At 42.0% G+C, this 19307-nt stretch overlaps 1 protein-coding gene across 3 annotated transcripts in view; it reads left to right on the forward strand.

Moving 5' to 3' along the window:
• The window catches only part of TAF4B (TATA-box binding protein associated factor 4b), a 118468-nt gene extending 103752 nt beyond the window's left edge, over positions 1-14716 (forward strand). For all 3 annotated transcript variants that reach the window (XM_090039852.1, XM_090039853.1, XM_090039855.1), the window contains one exon: positions 12842-14716. In XM_090039852.1, the coding sequence (XP_089895978.1) occupies positions 12842-13009 (168 nt within the window). In that variant the 3' untranslated portion in view covers positions 13010-14716. The remainder of the gene's footprint in view (positions 1-12841) is intronic.
• Positions 14717-19307: the final 4591 nt, after the last annotated feature.

A 19307-nucleotide genomic window follows, 5' to 3' on the forward strand; every position in this document is an offset into this window, starting at 1 on the left:
ATATAGCAGCCGAATACATCTGTCTGTAACATTTGCATATCATCTTTCTGAAGTCTAATACCTGGACACACAGGTTTGATGGAAAGAATAATTCTTGCATTCCAATTACCTTATCAAATTTAATGTGAAATGTTACCTGTACCTTACTTCCTTAACTAAGAAACTTTTTAACTAGGACTTATAAGACTAAAACTAAGACTTTTTTTAACCCTGAATGTTTAGCTTGCATCTTATAACTCTTGCACAAAAACCGTCTTGCTGCCTTACACCTATTTTCAGTCTGTATTAGAGCAGAGAATGAGAAACTGTGGTGTTCAGCTTCTTTCTGTCCTCTCCTACTGTAACTCAGTCTTTAAAAAATAAATGGAAGTGTTTCAGACCATTAGTCAGTAATATAAACTAAAGCCCCAGGGTATTTGGAGAAGGAGAGGAAAAATGATTAGTTTATGAAATGTCTAGAAGACTTGAAATGTTTCAACCAGACATTGAAAGAGTTAATTTTTTACATTCAAACTTACCTTGATCTGGCAAAGGACCTGAGTGTGTTCTTGCCTCTTCAAGACCTCAATAGACTTGCCGTTCAGTCTTCAGTAAACTAATGATTCATTGTTCCTAACATAAAATAAGATAGAGACTGGACTAAGCAAAACGGTAACATTTCATTTCCATATCAGATTCACCATTTCGAGGGGATGGTGTTTCATTTTGCCATTTTGAAATTCCGTTCTGTTTCGTTTTGCTGAAACTTTTGCTGTTTCAACACGTTTCGCCCATAGGCTATAATGGGGAATCACAAAAATGCCTTTAACTTTGTCGTTTCTTGCCGAATTCAGATGAAAACAGCAGGGATGGTAGCCCCTTCTGAGGCCATGAAGCCTGTCAAGTTTCAAGGAGATAGGTGTAGGGGTTTCTGGGAAATCACACATCAAGCTGTTCAGAGAAACTCTTGACGTGTGAGAGAAGGCAAAGCAGGATGAAAACAGCAGGGATGCTAGTCCTTTCTGCAACATATGTTGTGCTTTCCTGCACAGTCAATACGGATTCTCAGGGAAAACACAGATTTCTTTTATGTGGAGAGAGAGAGAGAGAATTACAAAGAATAACAAAAAGAGGATTTTGGAGGAGAAATAAATTGAAAGGAATGGATTAGGAAAAGGGTATTGGGGTATTTTGGAAAGGTTTGGATCCCACATGCTAGGAACAGACTAGCAAGTAGGAAGTGAGAGCCTTCCTGATGCTCTTGATGCTGCTGGCAGACACAGCTTTTGTAACCTGACAAAAGCATGACTGACACACCTTGTTTCAAACAATGCTTTTATGCTCCTTCTCCGTCCCTCCCCCAGAGCACTGGGATTGGAAGGGACCTCAGGGAAGGATCACAGTCACTGGCCAACTACACAGTCAATCTGAGAGCAGTCTTCTCCTCCCCCCCTTAGTTTGTTTTTCCCTGCAAGCCTGGCTTTGAAATTTTTTAAATGTTTTGAGTGCCCTTGTTTCGTTTCAAAGCTGTTTTGAAGCCCTACGTTTCATTTCAGTGTTCCGAGCTCGAAATGTGTTGAAACGCTTTCGAAACAAGACGTCCATCAACATTTTGCACAGCCCTAAAATCCATCTAACCAGAATGTTTGCCCCATCTCGTCCCTAATGTCCTCTTTCCCACCAATGAATTGGTACATTTGGTCAAAATGACTCTTCACCCATAAAATAACTGTCCTTGTTCTCTCTTGCCATATAGTTTTGCTTCCTTCCTGCCCCTGGATTGGAGTTTCTTGATGGTGGTAAATGGTCCCAGGTGTAAGCCAGTCAGTCCTACATTCTCACACCATTTTGCTATGGAAAACCTTAACTTTCTTTGAATTCTGCATAATGGAAGAATTTAAAGACAAATCACCTGGAAGCTGATAGATGCATTAACATAAACATGTGATCTGCTATTAGAATAATTTTCTCTCTTACCACTCCATTATCTTTATACATTGTTTTTATATTTGAATTAGATTGCTATCTCTTGTAGACAGGGACCTACCCTTTTTTGTTCCGTTCCAGTATCCAGTAAACTGTATGTTATCATAACTAGTGATGTACGCCTGTCCCTGGATTTCAGAGGGTTACAGTGAAAATCAGTGAAGACTATGAAACAAAGATAAGGCTAGTATTCTGGGGCTAGAATCTAAGACCAATATAATGAGAATTATTTTTCATCTCTTGTTTGTGGCTCTTGTTAAGGTAGCTTGTTTTTCCCTTTATCTTGAACATTGAAGGCCAGTATTCAAAATGAGTAATTTGGGAAAGCCCTCTTGAGAATATCCCATTACAAAAATGCATGCTGCTTGGTTCAATTTGCATTCCAAAGTAACCAAAAAAACCCACACATCTTTTCAGTTGTGCCCTTCTATTTTACTATAACTATATATTTTATGATTCTAGACCCTAGGTGGGGTTGGAGTTCTGTTAGAGTAGCCATAATAATCCAGGAAATGTGAGATTTTTGGGGGTGATAACTGTTCTTGGATCAACTATATAATTGGGGAAGATGTTAGCCGAACTGTTGGGCACATGGGGCACCTATGCACATGCAGTGAGGCTGCTCTGATGTGCAGTAATTACAGCGCTCCAGCAGATTCCAGTGTCACGTATCAATCAGCACAGGGACACTGATGCACATGACACTCCAGCACTTTAATTAGAGCAGCTCTTGGACCTCCCCTAATTACAGCCTCCCCCCACCCCCACTCCTGAAGCATGTCTATAACCACCCTTAATGCTCTTTAGGCAGGAGAAGCTGGCTATACTTTTGGTCCAGTACAAGATATTCTCCAAAAAATCCTTGCTTCCTAACTGTGGGCATTGGGATACAAAAGGTGGAGCAGTCCTCGAGATTTAACTCTTTAGGTTTTTTGTCTCGCATCCCAAAAACAGGGAAATTTTACTGAATTGGAAGATGAGCAAACTTTATAAACTCCCTTGCCATATTTTTTTTAATTCTCAATAAAAGAGGAAGGACACATTTTTACCTTTGCAAAGAAAACCAGAATCTTCTGAGCTTTTGTTTTTTACTTTTTTCAAATTTAGCCATCTCTTAATGAGATTTCCCACGCATGGGCATGAACATAACTCATGAACTTGAATATAAAATGTAAAGATACAATCATATTTAACTGCTGGGTCAAAATAAAATGAGGACTGGCTTGTGCTTGCGTATCCTATGGGATATACCCAACTTCCATTCTGATTGGAGTGCTGAGTATTAGCATATCTGAAGCAGCTTAAGTTGCAAAAAATGAAGCTAGAAAGCAATTGCTTTAAAGCAGGCCTGGGCAAAATGGCAGATCCAGCTGGTAGCCAGACTCCATTTCCCAGCAGCTCCCAACGAGTCTGCAGAACCCTGTGCTGTCATGATCCTGGGGCCAGTGAGGCAGGCAGGCAGGGGCTGCTAGGAAATGGAGTGTGCCACTGGCCAGACTTTGCCCACCCCTGCTTTAATTCATAACTGGGCTACTTGTGTACAGATAGGCATTCAGAGGAAATTAATCAATTTGACTCGCTCGAGTATTTTACCTTCCACATTTAGGGTTTGTTGGCATGCATATTATTGATGGATTTTTGCTTGCATTTCACAAGTGTAAACTCTTTAAAGTGCTGTGCCTCCTTTAAATCATCAGACAATGAAAGAGTTAACAGACCAGTGGTACCTCAGCTGAACAGGAGAGTTGAAGTATTTCACAATCCTGAAAATGAGACCTGATTTTATTTATTTATTTATTAAATCTGCTGCAAGACCCCAGCACACCCATGTCAGATACAGATGGAGTTTATTTCAGCTGTGAATATCCTGGAAGTTGTCAGATTAGGCCATCCTCCTGATATAAAAAAATTCCATGTAAATAGGCTAAAATATTCTAGACTGCCATTCATGTATCTGAGAAATGCAACTCCCTGGCCCATGTAGGGCTTTCTGTGTACAGAGACGAACTTAATTCTTTTTTGTGTGTGAAAGATATCTGCAATTTAAATGACTAATTGCACTGTAGCTTTAGGCTGAACATATTGGTAACACATAAATGTTGATGACATGTGAAGGGTCAAGAGATTTATAATTTAGTTGACAATATATTGCTTAAAATGATGTGGCAAAGAGCCAGAAAATTTCAGCTTAATAATTGTCTATTAACTAACATGACATATTTGTACAGTAGTCATTACCTCCAGGTACAGATTAAGCATCTGATGTAGCCATAGAAAGTGACGTGTGTACATGAATCTTGGGCATAATAGTGAATAAACTGACATTACATTTGCTGTAATTTGTTTCAATATGTAAAACATGTTGTTGCCTACATTTGATAGGACTTGTAGAAATGTCACAATGAAATCAAAAGAAAAATATGTAGCTGAATATTCTGTTTCATAGATCTGACAGCTTAGTGAAGCTCCTTTTGTAGACTAAAGATAACATCATAAATGTACACATTTGTTTTCAGCTGCAAAAAACAGCTGGAGAGCTAAGCCTTTCAGACCTAGCTTGATCTACCTTTTATAGTTTATAACTTTTTTAACAGATTTGTTTTTAAAAATTGACTTATTTTTCTTACACCCAGTTTTAAGAATTGTAGCTTTGTAGTCAGTACTGTGGATACAGGATTATAACTAGAAGACTGACATTTGCCAAAGTAGGGCTTCTTAACATTGCTTTAGTCTGGTTTGTCACTTAAAAAGCTATAAATATTTTTCACTAAATGCCCTTTGCTTTTTATGGGCTAAACTATGTCCTTTTGTGAAAACCCTTTTTTTTCCTAGCCCACTTGATTGATCGGTGTTTTTATGTTTGTTTGTTTTTTTAAACTCAAAGGCAAAATATTTCTCCTTTTTAGCTTTTAGATGCTTAACTATTTGCACCATACCTCCCATCCTTAATGATGTGGTAAAGAGGCTTGTGAGTTACCAGTGACCTTGAGAGCAATTCCATCTGGAGTTTTGTACTTGTTGCAAAGTAAAGTGAGGCTTGCAGACTAATAGCCATTCAAAAATGAAAATAAGTTCTCAGTGGCAGAACAGGTAGATGAAGCAAAAATACTTAATAATGACTGCAAAGGCAGATGAAGGCTGCAATAGATTAGAAACCTCCAGATGTCTAAGTTTTTTTTTTTTCTTGACATCAGATTAAGGTTTCCTTCCTGTGAAGTATTGTGGGGGTGTTGTTGTGCAGCAACAACATATTAAGAGAAGACATGCACAGCCCTCTTCCATCACTGTAGGACTACTGTTGTAGGGTTAATGGCAACTGGGGTAGTTGCTAGTGATTTACCAGAAGCCTTTAGTCACGGACTTGCACAGAGGCAATGATTGTACGATGATAGATTTTGTACTTGGAACTGAGACAGGTATGCAATTTGGCAGCAGATTGATCTATTTAGGATCCATTCCGTCACCCTGTATGGGGAATGGGCTAGAAAAAATGCCATAAAGTAGTCGGTCTCATTTCACCTGGCTGGAAAACCACATCCAGTGGGAGCACTCTTATCTACAGTCCAAATCAAGTGATGAAGTTTGCAGTGTGGAGTATCCTCACCCTTATGAACAACCCTAACAGTGACCAACTAGAGCAAAGGACAGCACTTGTGGTCAGAGAACTTGCATAATTTAATACTGACATTGCTTCACTTAGTGAGGCCAGACATACTGGATAGAGACAGTTCATACAGCATAGTGGTGGCTGCACCATCTTTTAGAAAGGAAAAGATTGAAAGGACAGGGATGTTCATGGCATTGGTTTTGCTATCAAGACCAAGTTGCACCACTGCTTTCCTCACACTCATCTCTGTAGCTACTGAGCACTTCACAGTTTGTTTATTACATTTTACATTACATTACAATAGTTTTATTGAAAACTCTCTTCTGCCTCTGATTTTGCTGTACAATAATTCACAACAGAATTAGTAAATATACAGAGTATAAGACTCTTGGAGCATACATGCTTATGCGTTATAATATCCCTGTTCCCCACTCACATTTGGAGTAAAAATTCTTGCCTTTAGGATTTAAGGAAGCAACTTCTTCACTTTTTAGAAAAGCAGATTGAACTTTCACACAGTAATAACAGATTGTTCAAAATCTAATCTTACGAGCCATTTATATTTAAACCTGCATAGGAATATTTATTCTGCCTTGAGCAGTTCACCTGGGGCCTGACCCAAAAACTCTCTGATATCAGTGGGAAGATTTCTCTTGTCTTCAATCGGCGTTGGATCTGGGTCTACATGTGTCAGCATTGCTCAGACCTATGTTTTTACCACTACTTAGAAGCATGTGATGTACAAGACTGTAATAATAATAAAAATATATAAACATTACTATATTAATTTTCTAGTAACTGCTGCTCTTTCTCAAAAGAGGGGAATTTTTCTTATGCATCTTAAGTATGGAATTATTGATTCAACAAACTGAGAAAGCTTTGGAGACTTTTGAACGTATACTTTGGATCTTCGGTCTCTGACTGACCCAGGTCAAGAAAAACTTTACATCCCTAATATCTTATGAAAATTGCTGTCGTCTTTACTGTATACCAGAGTCAAGCATGGCAGCCATACTTATGACTTCTGGTTTTATTACATGGTATATTAGATGAAATTCAGTGATATGTAGAGGACACTTAATCCTATGAAAAGAGGGGCAGGAAAAATGCTGTCTATTGGAAATTGTAAGAGTATATCCACACTTCAGTTCAGCAGTATGTTTTGCAGTTTTAGATGTGCATGAGCTGGTTTTAAACTAACTAGCTTGGATACTAATAGATGCAATTATCAGCAGCATGAAGTTCAGTCGGGCATAGCTGCTGGAGTAATTTAGCCAGGGTCCTGGGCAGTTTGTTGCCTGTACAGAACCCTGTGCTACTGGCAGCTATTCTCTTATCAGTGTCAAGGCTAGTTGCTTATGTCGCTCCTGCCTTCGCATGTAGATAAAGATATATATATCTCCTAGTTCTAAAACTTTCATCTGGATATAAAGACCTTACAAAGACTATGCTGATTGCTGACAGTTGTGCTCTTTCTAATACAGGAGAACCAAACAGAGTCCACACTTTAAAGAACTTAATTTAAAAGCTTCTTTAAATTAATTCTTTCTTAACCTGTTGTAATCCTCTTTCTTGCTCCATAGGAGTTTCTCTAGAACAGGGTTGGGCAAAATACAGCCCGTAGGCTGGATTTGGCCTGCGAGCCCATTCTATCTGGCTGGAGGGACCACTAAAAAAAATTAGAAAATAAATGTTCATCTGCCCTTGGTTCCTGAGGAACAAAGGCCAGTAGGACCCATGGGAAACCTGGTGGGGTCCCACAACAGCAGGGCCTACCCCCCTTCCCCCCCAGCTGGGACTTCTGGCCTGGCACCACATGGCTGCCCCACGCTGGAACCACAGGGAAGTGTGGGGGGGGGAAGGGCAGGGGAGGAGCCTGGAGAAAAGCTGAATATGGGTGTGGGGGAAGCGGCCCCTCACCTGCACCATGGCTGGTGCCCTGCACTGCAGCTGCTCACAGCCCACATGGGCAAAAAGTGCCCCGTGGCTGTGAGCGGCTGCAGCAGGGAGTGCTGGCCACGGGGTAGGGGAAGGGCCACTCTTTTCCCCCCCCCACCCCCGCGCTCAGCTTTTCCCTGGGCGGCTTCCCTGCGTGAAGGAAAGCGGCCCTTTGCCCACCCCGTGGCTGGCGCCCCCCACTGCAGCCACTCACAACCTGTGCAGGGCTGTCCAGAGCAGGCACAGGTAGCCTCAGGTGGGCTGCAAGGGGCTGCTTTTCCCCCCAACCTGCGCTCAGCACTACCTTTTGACCCAGCTGCACTGCCAGCCTGGGCCCCGCACCAGGTCTGGGCTTGCCAGTTGAAGCTGTGCATGGCGACAGCAGCTGTGGCCCCCCCGCTTGCCACGCTGGGCAGTGTTTGCCACTGCCGCCCCTGGGCTGCCCAGCACGTGAGCTCTGGACAGGCAGCAGCAGCCAACACTGCCCTGCACAACAAGCAGGGGGGCCACAGCTGCTGCCATGGATGGGTGAACCCAGAGCCGGGTTGTAGCCCAGGCTGGCAGCTGGACCAGGTTACAAGCTGGTGCTGAGCTCAAGGAAAGCAATCCCTCACTCGCCCCATGGCCAGCACCCTGTGCTGTAGCCAGTTGCAGCCTGTGTGGGGCTGCCTGTGCCTGCTCCAGACAGCCCCACATGGACTGAGCGCACCTGCAGCAGGGAGCACTGCCATGGGGCTTCCCTGCTGGCGAGCAGGGGGTTGAGGCTGTGTACTGCCCCCCACCTGTACTGTGGGGTTGGGGGGCACTGGGAGTGAGTGGGTGGGGAGCCAATGGGAGCATGGAGCCCGCACCAGTGTCCCAGGCCCAGTGCTGGCGGGGCCCAGAATAAGGTGGCAGGAGTGTGGGGTCCCAGCCGGCAGGGACTCTATGGAGCCAGGTCAGCTCCCTGCTTTCCCTGCTGGGGCAGTCCAGCCCAGCTCCGCAGACCCCTGCTAGACTGTGCCCCGCTGGTGCTGGCTTTGCAGCTGGGCCTCACCGGTGCTGGCCCTGCAGCTTGACAATTTCCTGGTTATGCATGGGGACCTACCAAATTTGGGGCTCTTGCCCCCCAGTTTCACAATCCAAGCATGACGCTGGTTGCCATTTTCACAGCAGAGCAGGCACCTGCACACTTGTGGCCAGGGGCCCTGGAAGTCCTTCCCTTCCCTGCAGGTTGAATGATGGCTATCTGGCCCTGGAAGTCCCTGGCCACCTGTCGTTCTCTGGGAAGGGGTGGGACTTCTGGGGACCCTCTGCTAATCAGAAGCGTGGCGGGGGTGGGGGGGAAGCTGTGCACAGTTGTGAAAATCTCCCCCTCCCTTCCCCTGTGCTGCAGGATGCCAGGCCTGCCTTCCTTTTTCTGTTTTGCAGCACTCTGTCTTCCTTACCCCAGCCATTTTTTTTCACTTTTTCACAGTCTCTGTGCTGGGGGGGGTGTACCAATTTCACAGTTTCTGCAAAAATTACAAATTTGGTAGGTTCCTAGTTTATGCATAATTCTCAGGCTATAGGAGCCGACAGCTCTGTTCCGTCTTCTGTTTTCTTGGTCCTGGGCTGGGGTCCCAGCCTAGAGAGCATTATAAAGGTTGCTTGGTGTAAGGTTATGGTGTATGGTGGAGCGAGTTATTAAGCTGCATTCATCTACCTCAAGTTAGCGCAGCTACAGGATTATCTAAACGTGCTTTGCTTATATTCTTCCCTATCTGCTGTAGGTGGGGATTGGAGATCACTGCCTTGGCCTGTTCCCAGGATAAAGCCTGTTGTCTGGGTACTTGGGTTTCTTCTATCCTTCTGTTTCCTGGTGGTATCTGGTTTTCACAGCGAAGCAGGGCTCTTATTCTGATGAGGCATTAGGTCATACTGAGTTCTGTCATTGGCACAGAGAACTGTAGTGTTTTTGGCAAATTCACTTAATGGGTTTTTTTTTAGGTTTATTTCACTGATTTAAATGTACTTATTGTAAGTGAAAACTCCATCATTTCCTCATCTTGTCTCAAACCCCTATCCACCTGAGATTTGTGCCATGCTAGCTCTTTCCCTGCACTTCGTACTGACAAAATAATTCATAATTGAGAGTGTGTGAACCAGACTTCACTGTGCCTATTTAATAAATATTTATTGTATTAACTCAGATTTCCATCTGAGTTTGAGTAGGAAGGAGGATTGTGTTTTCTCAGAACCCAAAGGAATTTGGTATTTAATTTGTATCAATGGCTCGGCAAATGGCACGTTTGTTCTAATACATTTCCCAGGGAAAAGTTAGCATTGCTCACTGGACTGGACATTAGAAGTCCTAGATTCTCATCCTGATCTTTGTTTTTTAGGCAAGTTGCTTTAATCTGTTTCTCCACTGTAGTTCTGGCCGAAACTGAGTGAAGGTTTTTTGGAGAGGGAGTTGCTCCTTGCCCCCCCTGCCCCCTCCCCCATACATTGCCTAGCAGAAGAAGCCTTGACCTTTGCTAGGGCAGTTAAGAGTGTGCCCTCTGCTGTTTAGTGACGCTTCACATCCTCTACTGTTGTAGGAGCCAAGAACCAAGTCTTCCTGAATTGAAGAAGTCTTTAGCATTAACTGTGAACTGGAATACATGCTAGATGCAGACAACTGGTGTGATTAGCCCAGTGCAGCTCCTGTGCCTACAGGAGCTGGTAAACACAGTCCTTGTTAGTTTCGGTTTCTTAAATGTGTGTTTTGTGTGTATGGTTGTGCTTTTTTTTTTTTTTTTTTTTTTTAAGCAAACACTCAAGGGTAAGTGTCAGTACAAGCACTTTCACTTCTTCCATAGTTCAAAGCAAAATTAGGTCAGAAAGTTGATGCGAGTGGGGAGGAGCAAAGACGAGAAGGAATTGGAATGATGCACTTTTGAGGATCTGCTAGGCTGTTCTCTGTAGTTCGCTGATACTTCAAAGGGAGTCTGTGCTGTAGGCAACCCAGTGTATTGTGTTAGATGAATTCCCCAACAGTTTAATTCCTTTTGCCATCCTGACAGTTAACTCTTTTTAAGTTTGTATCTTGCTGGACCCAAAAGACTGTGGAAGCCCAGTGGTGGCTTAAGTATGCGTTTTCTAAGGGTTTTGGAAAGGGGGCAGCTTGATGGGAGGGTGGGAGGCAGGGCTTAACTTTTGGGGAAATAAACCTGGAGAATGTAGTGACTAGCTTGTGCATCAAATGGCTAGTTTGCAAGCCACTGATCTCTGATTCTTTTTTTGATATTGAGTCATGTTGATGCCAGCTGCTTATTGAAGTTGGAAATGTGACTTTGCTACCTCTTTAAAATGGACTAGTATCCATAAAGGCTTTTTGCCTTCTGGAAATTGTATTATGGTATAATGTGTTCAAGTAGAAAGATGCACTGGGCATGATTTCCAAGGACTTGAGGCTTTTCGGAAAGTATTATCAATTTAATTTATCCTTCAGGAGGGAGAACCCCACAAACATAGACAGCATGGGACCCCTGCTTTGTGCAACTTCCTTGCAGCACTGACAGGTCTCAAACCAAACTTTGGGACTTGGTGGGCCCACTTTTTTTTTTTCCCAAGGAAATGAACAGGATTGAGATTTTTTTTTTAGTTTTTAAAAGTAAGACTTCTAGTCTAATTATTATTTGGAGAGTGAGAATACTTTCACCTCCATAAAGTTCCTTGAATTATAAAGGACATTGCTGTTGGGTTACTGCAGATCCCTTAGGGTTTGTTTCATTTATAACATTGCCTCAGGCCTTCTGCTGCATCCTGTTGGATTGACCTCGTTTTCAACCCTGTGCTGGCAGCTGCACTGCGGAGCGCTCTTTTTCCCTGGATCCTTCAGGGTTGTCATATGACAAACTTGAACTGTGACCCTTTTATGTCTTACCATGACAGCAGTGCCCTCTTTTTGCTACGTGGCCGGCAGTCTTCCCCACACGCACATTTGTTCCAAGCCATTTAATAAACTGAAAGTTTCAAATGATGGCATTTCATAGTTTTAAATAGTATTGACTGTACAACAAATGAAATGGTGCTGAATACTGTGTGCGTTGCTAGTTGGGAATAACAGCTGTTTTTTCAGCAAACCAGGCTGTCTTATCTCTGGGTGAGGGAGTTGCATCTTTCTTGATTTAATGTTAAATCTCTCCTTTTATAATAACTCTTGCATTCAGTGCTGTAGACTCTTCCACCGGTGTTTATTTCTAATATATATTTTTAATCAAATTTCTCTAAGCAAAGTTGACAAAATATTTTTGCTGATTTCTTACAAGGACTGTTTTAGGGTAAGAATTGATATAGTTAAGATTGCATCTAAGTAAGGCCATCTCCAAGTGGTATTGAGGCTAGCGGGCATCGCCTTGCTGAAGTTATGGAGACTGAGCACTTGTATTTGTACAAATTGCATTCATTACCAAGAACCCTCCAGTAGTGATAAGAGTCTGGCTGGATAGTGCAGATTGGCTCCAAGATAAGTGGCCAGTCTATTGTTCAGTTCCGGTAATCGTCCTTTTTTCCTAATAAGAAATCTTTGGGCATTTCTGAATGGGTGGTGGCTGTGCACAAGCTCATGGTAATAGTCTAAATGTATAACGGCTAACCATTGTCATTTCCCTTCCAGTCAAATTTTCATACCCCAAAAAATCTGCTGATTGACAGGCAGATTAGAGGCCAGGAAGTCATTCCATGTATATGCTGATACTTTAATTTTATATATTTGCTGCCTTGAATAATGTGGTAGGAGACCTTTTATTTTTCAACTTTCTCAGACAGATGGCTGTGTGATTGGTAGTTTGTTAAAGTGCTCTAGTTTTCTTTTTACCATGTTTACCATATTTTAATATTTCAGTTCATTCTCAACGATACCTTTCTCTTTTGAGGTGGCAAACTTTTGAAGAATATAAGTGCTTGTGGGTGGAAGTAAGCATTTAACCCAGAATTTACCCTACAAAATTGTGTTCCCTGTTAAGTGGCAGTGTATTTCTACTGAAAGGGGGGAGGGAAGAGGCATTGCTTATAAGTACTTGTTTATCAGTGTCTGCATTTAATCTGTGTAATCATTTGCCATCGTATTTAGCTTGACATATTTTCTTCCTGCTGTTGAAGTGACCAATTACAAGTGCCAAGCACTTTGTAGAGTAACTAGTAGTAACTGAAAATAGGGTTTATGTATTGCTTGTGTGTTTTTCTTGGAAATACATACTTAAGGTTGAGTAGCGCCATGTTCTGCGTCATCTGATGCTTGTGGGATTTATATAATTCAGCCCATTCAAAATAAACTACTGTTTGAAAAGCAAGTACCTTATATATTTTTCCCCTTTACCTCTTTAGGGCTTGAATGGAAATGGAACGGCTCTTGGATCATCTGGTTTTAGCCTTACAAAACAGCTGCTTCGTCCAAGAATAACACGTGTCTGTCTCAGGGACTTGATATTCTGCATGGAACAAGAGAGGGAGATGAAGCATTCTCTAGTCTTGTACCGTGCTTTTCTGAAATGATGATTCAAATCTTGCATTTTGATTCTTGCTGTCTACTGCCAAAGAAAACACTGAAGCATTGTTGCACTGTCCTGAAATTCCAATTTCCGGAAGATGATCCATTAAAAGGATAAGTTTTTGTTTACAGATTAAAAAAAAAATATATATCTAGTTTAGCACCTGTAGGGGGGTTTTAATAAATAGTATTTGGCTTAAACCACTCTGTAAACCAGTGAAGACACTGAGCACACACAAATACCCAACTACCTGCATGCATTTAACTGTCTTGCAGGCTGAGGGCTTGAGACATGTACTGAGTTTATGTACGTCACATGCTTCAATACTCCAAAGTCCGCAACATGTGTTCTATGTGTAGTGCCTTTCTCTAATCCAGTCTTATTTAGGGAAACAAATAAAAATTTTATAGGCACCGTGCAGCATGACGAATGTATTTAATCATGAACCAGCAGTCAGTCAACAAGCTAATGTATTGCCTGACTCGGCATCTCCTTCAGTTTCTTTGTTTGAGAATTACTAAACTATTTTAAAGAGAACAAGGTAGAGAGAGGTGGGAGGGAGCCCTTTCTTTCTTTCTTTCTTTCTTTCTTTCTTTCTTTCTTTCTTTCTTTCTTTCTTACTCTCTCCAGAGGAAGAAAATAAAGGTGAGTATAAATGCACAAGTTCCTGTGATGAGTTGCATGTCCACTGGGTTTGGAAAAGATGAGATTTGATAAGAGTTGATAAGACCTGGAAAAACAAAACAAGCTAGACCTATATGTCTCCCTTAATAGTTATCTGAAATAGCAACAAGATCAACTAAATCTTAAAGGAGCAAAAATTCAAAAGTAACCTGCCTTGACTGCAAAAAAAAATTGTAAATGTGAAAAATTCTAAGATTTTACAGTTAAAGAGAAGAAAAAAAACCCAACCAAACCAAAACAACCTTTTAAAAAAAGAGAGAAGTGCTTGCAAGGGGCAGAGCATTCACTTTTCTGAGAATGTAAATTTGATTACCCTGATACCTGTGCTATCATAAAGATGTGCAGAATATCGTAATTTGGAATATAAGGAAACAGCTTGAAAAGTAACTGGTTGAACCATTTGCCTGGTTCCTGGTCAGTAAAGGCAACCCTGGTTTCTCAAGAAGACAATAAGTCTGAAGACCTCTATGTTGGTAAAAGGGAGAGAACCCCTTCCTCCCACTACATTTCTCACCCCATGACATAGCACTGTATAGCATGGCTACCTGACACAACTGGTAGGGAAGGAGTGACTGTATGAAATGGCTTCATGCTGAGATTTCTTTAAGGAAAAAAAATCCTGAGGCATGCTATTTAACTTTTTATCGTGGGGAAAAAAGAAAAAATTCTCCTCTACCAGGACTACTGCAAACACTTACTAAAATACAGTGAGTGCCAAATCAGTTGTGGGTCTTTGTTTGTTTTTCTTTTTCTTTTTCTCTTTTTTTGGGGGGGAACAATAGCAAACAAAGTTAATAATTGAATGCTGTAAATGTATTTATATGTACATAAAGCATATATATAAAAAGCAGTACTTTGACTCTGAAGCTATAGTTTGCAAGATATTGATGGCATCAGGCAAAATTGTTTTGTATAATTAAATGCTTAGCTTTACTTTTTATGTAAAGTGCAGCATTTTTCCATATTTGTGTACTGTATCTTGTTGATCAGATGTTTAAAATTATTTTAAATACTGCATTAAAGCAATTATTTTATTAAAAATAATAAAGTGGATAATATTGTTCTTGTATGCTAGGGATTATGAACTCATGTTAGAAATTTGATTAATGGTACAGTCTCAAGTAAGATGAGATGGAGTTCTGTCAGATGTGGTAATCAGCACAGGATATACACAGGAAGCTGCAAGTTGCTCTTTTATATGTTGGTTTGTTAAGCATCTACCCATTGCAGTCTGTAATCATAATTAGTAATAGAAATAGGAAGGGACTCCAAAACAAAAAAAACCCTAACTCTATTTGTTGATTTCCAACATGTAAGCCCTTGGTTGTGCTATGTGCCCATAACATTAATCGACAAGAAAAAGCCCCCTTTTTATATCTGAACAAAAGTCGTTAACTTGGATATTGTGGTGCAGACAGTCTACACGCTTCATTAAGTGAGGGGCCCACGCACTTCTTTTGCCCTGTGCAGAGTGCACTGGAGCCAATAGGAGTCCTCAGTGCTTTATGGATCAGGCCCTAAATGATATAACTATAGGCATTTTTAGGGTGAGGCAGATGAACTTCCTTGCTATTTTAAAGAAAAAAGCAGGGAGGGGGTTTAAAAGGTTACTAAGGGATTTCTTTTGCCCTTTCAGGGTGTAAAGGGAACTCAGATGGGTGGTTTTTTGCCTGATTTCTGACAGTTCATAATTATGAAGGAAGTCGATGCTTATGTATATGAATAATTTATCATTGAGGCTGGAAATTATACTGCATTTTTGCAGGGGGATGACTTGTCTGTCATATATGAAATTCACTCAATGAACTAACTACATGCCCAACCAGTAGGTTCCTTAAACAGTGTCCAAGTCTTTATGCTTGCAACTTTTAAAAATTACGCAGTCCATTTCTAGATCTTGTTAATTCATGTGTGCAATTGCTTTTTTAAAAAAATCTATTTGGAGTGAATAATCTGACACATCATCTGTGTGTCTGTTACTGAAAGCCAATTCATATACTGGTCTAGCTCCAAAAAGCCTGCCAAAAATCTGCCAGTTATGTCTCGAGTTGTTTGGCGTGCCAGCTCTAATTATTTAAGTTGTTTGTATAGGTTCCTTACTTCTGGCCCCAGAAGCTGAGAAGGGTTGTGTATTTTATAAATTAGCACTCATGCACACCTGTGTAGAAAGGGTATGAGGTAAAATGAGTAGTAGGCTGTAAGTACCCTTGTAGAAGAAAAATCATACCTATTGAATTATAACTGTTCCCAAGTGTGAAAACTACCAAGCTGGCTGCTAACGGGGGAGGGGGGGAGGGAAGAGAAAGGGGAAGAATTCCTGAAGAGATGCATTAGATTACATTTGAAATCCTTTGACACTTTTGTGCATAGCAGTTGGTTGGAGGGTGAAATGCCTAACGGCAGGCCAGCTGACTTGATACTCCTACACAATGCTGAGCTGTGCAGGGAAGAGAGATTCCCTTTGAAAAATAACTGATCCTTTTGGAATTTGTAAGAAGGATGGCCGTAAACGCCAAATCTTAAAGGGGGATAGTTTGCTAAAGCTGTTCTTTGCTTTGCCAAGTTAAAAGTTTCTTGTATTCTGGCATAAGGGCTCTGTTTTCAACTAGAGTATACTTAGAAGCCTCTTAATAGAGGAAATGGTAGATACCAGCATGTAATCTGCAAATTATGCAGATTAGACTTCCTCTCATTGCTAGAGAAAGATAGGCAAATAACTTTTACTCTTCCAGTCTACTTTGAATTCTATCCAGCCATCTCTTTTTTTTTCCTCCTGATTCTCAGCGGTGAGAAATCTATTTGTAGTTCTCCCTACCCCAACCAGGAGTTACCACCAAGAGTACAACCAAAGTATGAACCTGTTTAGGCTTCAACTTTGTGCGTCTGCCCTATTGCATCAGTTACAGTTGCTGAAAGGTTTTGGGGTTAAGAGAACAGATTTTTCTGTTCAAGACTTGGCTCTTAATCCTCTTTTTTTCAGAGTTCAGTGTTGTTTGGTCCTGTAAGGTGGTAGCGATGGCTTCTTAATACTCTGAACAAGGTGATAGTGGGAGGAAGGTACATAGGACCAGAACACTAATGGTTAGCTCACTCTTCCAACTTCAGTGTTTCCCTTCATGCCACTCTCCAGCTGGTACAAGCCTCTCTGTCCTAGAGACAGTTTATGAGCTTGTGATCTACTAGATAGAACAGCTGTGGAAATGGACTCCCCTTGAGTGTCTACCCAGGCAATGATAGGAGACTTTTTTCCACGCATAAGTTGAGATTGGTATCTCTGGCTTTTTCCCATGCTACACAGGAAAATGTGTTGGAAGACTTGTCTTTCTACAAACCCAGGATACCCAGTAATTAGCATAGTGTAGCTGCAGGGAAGCTCAAATTTTGCTATTCTTTCCAAGGCGGGGAAAATGTGCCCTAAGCTAGGGCAGTCTTGGGAAGAGAGTGAGTCAGAGAGCTGTCTCTGTCTCTAGTCAGGAGCAAACCAAGCTTAGAAAAAACTTCTCAAATCAAATTATTTCCAGAAATCATTATCCTTGGCTTGTATGTGCTTCATTTTCCTAACAGCCTAACACTTTAGAATGTTTTATTTGCCTTTCGTGTCTGAAGGCTTCTTGCTCATGGTTTTCAAGAGAGGAACTTTTGTTTTAAAATGCTGCTGTTCTTTCTAATAACTAGAGTTGCTTAAACCATTTAATTTGCACTGGTCCCAAGATGCATGTCACCTAGAAGAAAACAGAGTAGATGCCTTCTTTGCCTGCTTGGGGGGTGGGGGGAAGCACAGTAGTACCTCTACACAAGTCTAACAAGATGAGTATCTACCCAGAGTTTCTCCTCCTCCTGTCTTGGATAGTATGAGAGCACTATTGCCCTTACCACTGCGGGGAGGAAAGGAGGAGGAAACGTTTGCCTGCCTTTCCTCTAGATACCTAGCACTGTACCCCACTGAAGGTCAAAGGATGTATTGTAAACCACTGTGCATTATATCTTATAGCTGTGAAGTAGGAAGAGGTTTCTGGTGTCCACTGTAGAACATCATAGAAAGCATCTGGCCCTGGCCTATCTGCTGATTCATGCTGGTAACTCAGTGTTGCTAGTTTGCTAATTTCCGTACTAAAGTCACTTGTGTCCTGCAATGACTCCACAGCCCACAGGCTACTCTGTGCCAAAGCAGCCCCACACCATGAATCTCAAACTAGCTTAGAGTCGATGTTCTAAGTGTGCCTGTAACTTCATACCTCTTATGCCACACACGACAGAGAAACACCCAGGAGGCTATTGCCCTATGCCAGTTATCATGTGGTTATCGGCAAAGACTGCGCTAATGTCTCCACCCTGATTGGGAGCAAGGTTTTGAATTCAGACCTCCTATATCCCTGGCATATCCCTTAACTACTAGGCTAGGGTGCAGTCAGGTAGGATTTGCTCCTCACTACCTTCTTTATGGTTGTTCTAGGTTTATAAATACTCAAAACAGTCCCTAAAGCAAGGACTTAAACATGATGCTTCCACATTAGAGGCAAGCATCTGAGCCACTAGACTACAAATACAGCCTTCTGCTTTTTCCATTTTTTCTGGTTGATAAAAATAGCTCCACAAGGAAAAAAGGTCTTTTAGGCACATGGCCTTTGCAGTTAAGAAATTCCCCTGGGATCAAAGTAGAAATTTAAATACTTCAAGCATGTGCCCTTGGACGGCTTTCACTTTCTTTCCCCTCCTGGAGTTACGTCTGGGGATTCTAAGCAGAAGACGGTGCCTCTCTCTTTCCGGGAAAACACGCTCAGCTACTTCCGTATCTCCTTCAAGCATCTGGGCCTTAGCCCTGTCTGCTACCAGTCACCTTCCTTCTCTTACCATCTCTTCTCCAAGTTGCATGTACACTGTAGGCTCACCCTCATCTGCTCAGAGCCCTGGTGGCCTGTAAAACCTAGCTACCAACTGCACCTCTCCCTTCATCTCAGACTGCTGCTCCCTGTGTGCAGATGGATTTCTGTATTCCAGAGGAGAGGTAAAAGTCTCCACAGGAGTAAAAGGAGTTTGCAGGATAGTTACCTTCTACCACCCCAGCCATTGGCTTTGTATGTAGGAGCCTCAGGAACACCCAAGCAAAGGCCTCAATTACTATTATATTTATGGACACTGAGTGAGCTGCCACTCAGACTAGGCAAACACAAAGGGTAGGGAAGAAATTATTCTTAACCCTAGAGAAATGAAATGATTTCCCCAAAGCCACACATGGAGGCTGTGGCAAGACTGGGGTTAGAGCTCCCAAATCCAGTGCCAGCACAGTATTGCAATTACAAGGCCATCCTTCCACTCTTACAAGCCTAAGAAGCCACAGAGGCTGTGAAGCATGTTACTGGCACCCTCATTTACTCCACAGCTGGAGTATTAGTAGCAAGCCCCTCTGTGCAGCTCCTGAAGGGCAGCAATTGGAGCAAAGCCTCCCCTTTCCTTCCCCCTAAGTGTAATAGTAATGGTGCCTCTCCTTACCTTGGAATGAATAGTGCCCTCTTTCCACAGCAGCTGCCACATATTTTCCTTGCAAGCAGCCCTTTCACCCATGATGCAGCTGGTGGTAGCATTGCTCTTTTTGCAGTTCCCTTGGGTGCTGGAAAGCA

This window comes from Crocodylus siamensis, chromosome 3, assembly GCF_052110815.1.
Source record: "Crocodylus siamensis isolate JL-2025a chromosome 3, ASM5211081v1, whole genome shotgun sequence".
NCBI classification, from domain to species: Eukaryota; Metazoa; Chordata; order Crocodylia; family Crocodylidae; genus Crocodylus; species Crocodylus siamensis.